This window comes from Solanum dulcamara, chromosome 5, assembly GCF_947179165.1.
Source record: "Solanum dulcamara chromosome 5, daSolDulc1.2, whole genome shotgun sequence".
NCBI classification, from domain to species: Eukaryota; Viridiplantae; Streptophyta; class Magnoliopsida; order Solanales; family Solanaceae; genus Solanum; species Solanum dulcamara.
Window position 1 is genome coordinate 60,551,843 of NC_077241.1, and position 4,902 is coordinate 60,556,744.

General features: G+C 31.6%; 1 protein-coding gene across 1 annotated transcript; it reads right to left on the bottom strand.

Annotated features, from left to right (window-relative positions):
* Positions 1-3,978: 3,978 nt before the first annotated feature.
* LOC129890641 (uncharacterized) lies at positions 3,979-4,689 on the bottom strand. The gene has a single exon (XM_055966153.1). The coding sequence runs from the start codon at positions 4,687-4,689 to the stop codon at positions 3,979-3,981; it is 711 nt and encodes a 236-aa protein (XP_055822128.1).
* Between the last annotated feature and the right edge of the window lie 213 nt (positions 4,690-4,902).

Below are 4,902 nucleotides of genomic sequence, written 5' to 3' on the forward strand. Positions count from 1 at the left end.
ATGACATATGCATATTTATTTGTTGAGAGGGCTATTTCATTATATTGCATTACCAAAAAGGTCGTGCATCGTTCAAATCATCCAAGAGGATGACATTTGCATATTTATTTTCTGAGAAGGCCATTGTATGTTGATCTTGTCGAAGTAAAACATCAACATTTTTCAACGTTATAAACGCCTGAAGGTCTACGTAAGACAAATCAAATACCATAAAAGATTTGAAGTGCAACTTGCCAATGAATCATTATCCTGCCGATGGAACAACATATATCCTACCAATGGATCATCATCCTATCAATAGAGCAGCATATATCCTACCAATGGATCATCATCCTACCAATAGGGAAGCATATATCCTACCAATGGAGCAGCATTATCCTTCTGATAGAACATCATTTGTATTCGTCTTACCGATGGACATGCATTTATTTTGCCAACTATCCTATCAATGGATTACCATCCTACCGATGAAGCAGCATTATCCTATAGATGGATCATTTTTATTCGTCCTATCGATGGACATGTATTTATTTTACCAAGTATCCTGTCAATGGAACAGCATTATCCTACAGATGGAGCATCTTTATTCGTCCTACCAATGGACATGCATTTATTTTGCTAAGTATCCTATCAATGAATCACCATCCTACTGATAGAGCAGCATTATCTTACAGATTGATCATTTTTATTTGTTCTACCAATGGACATACATTTATTTTATCGAGTATCCTATTAATGGATCACCATTCTTTCGATGGAGCAGCATTATCCTACAGATGGAGTATACATGTATTTATTTTGACAAGTATCCTACCAATAGAGCAGTATTATCCTACCAATGGATCAATGAAGATTTTCATCATGCAAATAGGATGAAAGAAAGTATCGTAAGAGATATCATTTTTTTCTACTAATCAATTTTATCTTAGTTTTGTCAAGAGCATCCAAGAGGATGAATTCTCAAACAAACCACAGGTGCGAACGACATCAAATAGGATGCAGCACAACGTGAAACATTTTCTTAGTAGCGATCTGGGACACATTCCGAAGAGGATTATCAAACTCATAGGACACGAGCTGAGGAACGACTTCCACCACAATAAACCACATTACTATCGGAAGGCGTGTGGTATTTCGGGGTCCGGCCATAATTCAAAAATCCGTACCAACCCCTTTTCAGAAAGATGAAGATGGAGTCGGTCAAAATTGAATTTGTCAATTTTTTTCCAGGATCTCTTTCATCGATCCTATCCAAAGAAATGGACAACGGTTGACACCTAATTTTGGTTTTCCACAACATAAATTAGCTATCGAGTTTCTTTAACTTTTGAACATTTTAAAATAATTAGCTTTTATAAAAATAAAGATATTTTCATGTTATTCTTGACTATTTTTATTTTTTTTATATAATTTTAGTATAATATACATATTTCTATATAACTATATCTTTGATTATTATTTATGTGATTATTCGAAAATCATCTCAAAAAGATTTTATTTTTAACTAAATACAATGTTAATTAGGTTAGTTTAATAATAGTTTGTATTTATGAAATTTTTAGTTTATAACTTTAAAAAAAATCTGAAAATGCCCGTTATCCCACATCGAAATGCTTGAGAAATTTGGGATTTTTAGAGTCTATATAAAGACTCATATTCTCATTATTGAGAGGGAAAGAAATGAGAGGTTTTTTAGCCACCCAAAGTTAGAAGTTTTCTTTACTTGGCTAGAATTTTGGACTCTTGTCCCAAGCCTAAAAGTTGTGAAAATTTCTAGCTTTCAATCTATATTTTTTCTTTGAGGAAAGTAAGAGATTGAAGTCGAAATTTAGGTTAAGAACAGAGTTCTTATAACGTCAAACCCACGAAGGTTTGAGTCTAAATTTTTATTTTTTATTTTTGTGGATTGGAATTCCATCAAGATCTTAGGTGGTAGTGAAGTCGTCTTCCTCTCATCATCTTCAGTCTTGCTGCCCAAAAAAAGGTAAAAAAGTTTCTCAGCTTTAGTTTGATTTAATTATTTTATCGTTTTATATTTAGTTGATTCGTAATCTTTTATTTTTAGTTAGCATGTATTAAGAATAATTAGATTAATGATAGAAATTTCTTATAGTTAGCATGTGTTAGGATTAATTAGCCAACATGTGTTAGGATTAATTAGCTAGCATGTGTTAGGATTATTTCATGAAATATTTTAGTTTTGTTGATTATTTTTTCAAGTGATTTTCTTTGACAACATGTTTTCAATTTCTTCTTTTAACATGATTTAGATAACAAAAATATGCTTAAGTTATTATTTAGTTAGACTTTCATAGCCTAATTGATTTATTTTTTTCTTTAATATTTGAGTTAGCATAGCATATATATTAATTCCGTGTCCTTACTTACTTGAATATATTTCTTCTTTCCTTTTCTTTGTCTACATAGATACATGTTGCTAGTCACCTCTAGGATGCCCATTAATTTGTTACCTTAAAATATCATGATATATTTCTTGGTTTAGCTTAAAATGAGTAGATGCTTATGTAATTTTATTTTGGTGCATGTGATATCAATTCGAGTCCATCTTTGGACTCCATTCTTGCATATCATTGAGTTTTGAGTCTCCCATTATCTTGTTCGAATTGCTGGAAAGTTGATACAGGGAAAGAAAGTTAATATACACGGTTTGAATATTGATATTTGATTGTATACATGGAATACAGGTGGAAAACAGTGTTGTATACATTAATATACAATATATATACAGTTTGTTATGCAAGAAAATAATGTTGTATATACAGATATATAGTGTATATACAGTCTGATATACAGTGATATATAATAAATACAAAGAACAAATTAGTGTATACAGTGTGTGTATATAGTTCGATATCCAGAAATAATGGTGTATACACTGTATACATCATATATATAGTCTAATACACAGTGTATATACAACTGCGATATACAATGAAATTAGGCTTAAGGCCCAAAACGCTGATGGCCCAACAGTTTAGTCCAGGCGTACAGAAATTAAGTGTCGGACCATATTTTCATGTGTTATATATTATTTATTTATATTGATTCGGGTTGTAATAATTTATTTACTTATGTTATTTATGCTTTCTTAGCTATTAATTTTAATTTGTTTTAACTTAATTAGATTCCCCTAAAGATAAATCAATTCATGCTAATTTACTTTTTAAATAATTTTCTACCTTTACTTAGTCATTTGATAAACTTTTACTTTTTTTATACATGTATATTATTTTCAACGTTTAAGTTTGATCATTTTTTAAAAATAATTTTAAAGTCTTTATTTTCTTTTAAATTAATATTTTCAAAAGTTAATCAAATAACTTTTCAAATTGTTGGATAACCACGCGCTAGCGGCCAGTTTGAATACTAGCACCTTCTCAAAGTGGAAATAAGAACCACTTACCCATTTTCTCTAAAAAAATTTAGACTTAATTTGTTAGAATATTTTAAATTAAATTTTCTTAATTTCTTTAAAAAATTAAGTGGCGACTCTTTTTTTTCTAAAATTGATTTTTCCTCTAAAAAGCTGAAATTTAAATCATCTTTTTCCAACATAATACCATACACATCCATATGAATCAATTCTAAAGGACACTGTGCACTTGTCAATGACTCTTTGGAAAAGCTTTTCCTTGATTTCTTTCCAAAAAGACATCCTTCACAAAGCTGATTAGGATGGTTAATGGTTGGCAACCCTTTCACCATATTTTCCTTTTTCATCAATATTAGACTATCAAAGTTCAAATGGCCAAATCTCATATGCCAAAGCCAAGATGAATTTTTGACATATGAAAATAAGCACCTTGGTACATAACTTTGAAGATTCAACAAAAACATTTTATTTTTAGCCATAGGAACTTTGGCTAACAATCTCCCATTTTCATCTTTCATGGTCAACTTTTTATCTTTCAAATGAATGTCATAATTTTCTCCAAAAGTTGTACCAAACTCAGAATATTACTTTACTCTACCTCTTCCATGGCCTCTTTCTTGGTTGGAGTCTTGACTTCTTTTTTCTTTGGTCGGAGGTTGACTACCACATCTTCCTCCTCTACCACGACTTAATTCGCGCCCACGACCTCTTTGTTGTGAGCCACACCTTTCATCTTTCTCCTTCAAAGAAAATTTCGCTGGCAAAGCTTGTTCAACCAGCTCTTGTTTCGGTTTCTTCAACTTTTCTTCATATGCTTGCAAAGAACCCATGAGTTCTTCTATGGTCATGGTGTCCAAGTCCTTGGACTCTTCAATAGTAACAACAATATAATTAAATTTTGAATCTAGGGATTGTAATATTTTTGCAACGACCCTATCATCATTCAACACTTCACCATATCTCTTCATTTGATTGACAGCCGCCAAGACTCTTGCAATATAATCTGAAACTAATTCGGATTCCTTCATTATCAGTGATTCAAATTCTCCTCTTAAGATTTGGAGACGAACCTTTTTCACCTTGTCCAAACCTTTAAAGGAGGTTTGAAGAATATCACATGCTTGCTTGGAGTTGGTTGCATTTGCAACCTTCACGAACATCTTTTCATCCAAACTTTGATGGAAGAGTGTGAGTGCCTTTTGGTCTTTCTTCTTTGTGGCAACGGCATCCTCTTCTTCTTCAATGCCACTCTCCACAATTTTACATACATCATAGGTTCCAAGCAAAATCTTCATTCGGATGCATGAACTTCAATAATTTTCTTTGGTGAGCATCGGAACTTGGAATGGAATTCCATTTGTTTTACTCATTTTCTCTCTACATTTTATTGTCTTTCAAACACACCGGCTATGATACCAAATATTTGGAAATTTGGGAGAGAATGACAACACAGATAATACTCAATACTTAATAGAAGAAAAATGGAGGAAAAATAATTTTCTATTCAA

What these genes read in the sequence shown, in the direction of transcription:
- LOC129890641 (XM_055966153.1), bottom strand. Translation starts at nt 4,689, where the DNA reads ATGAAGATTTTGCTTGGAACCTATGATGTATGTAAAATTGTGGAGAGT.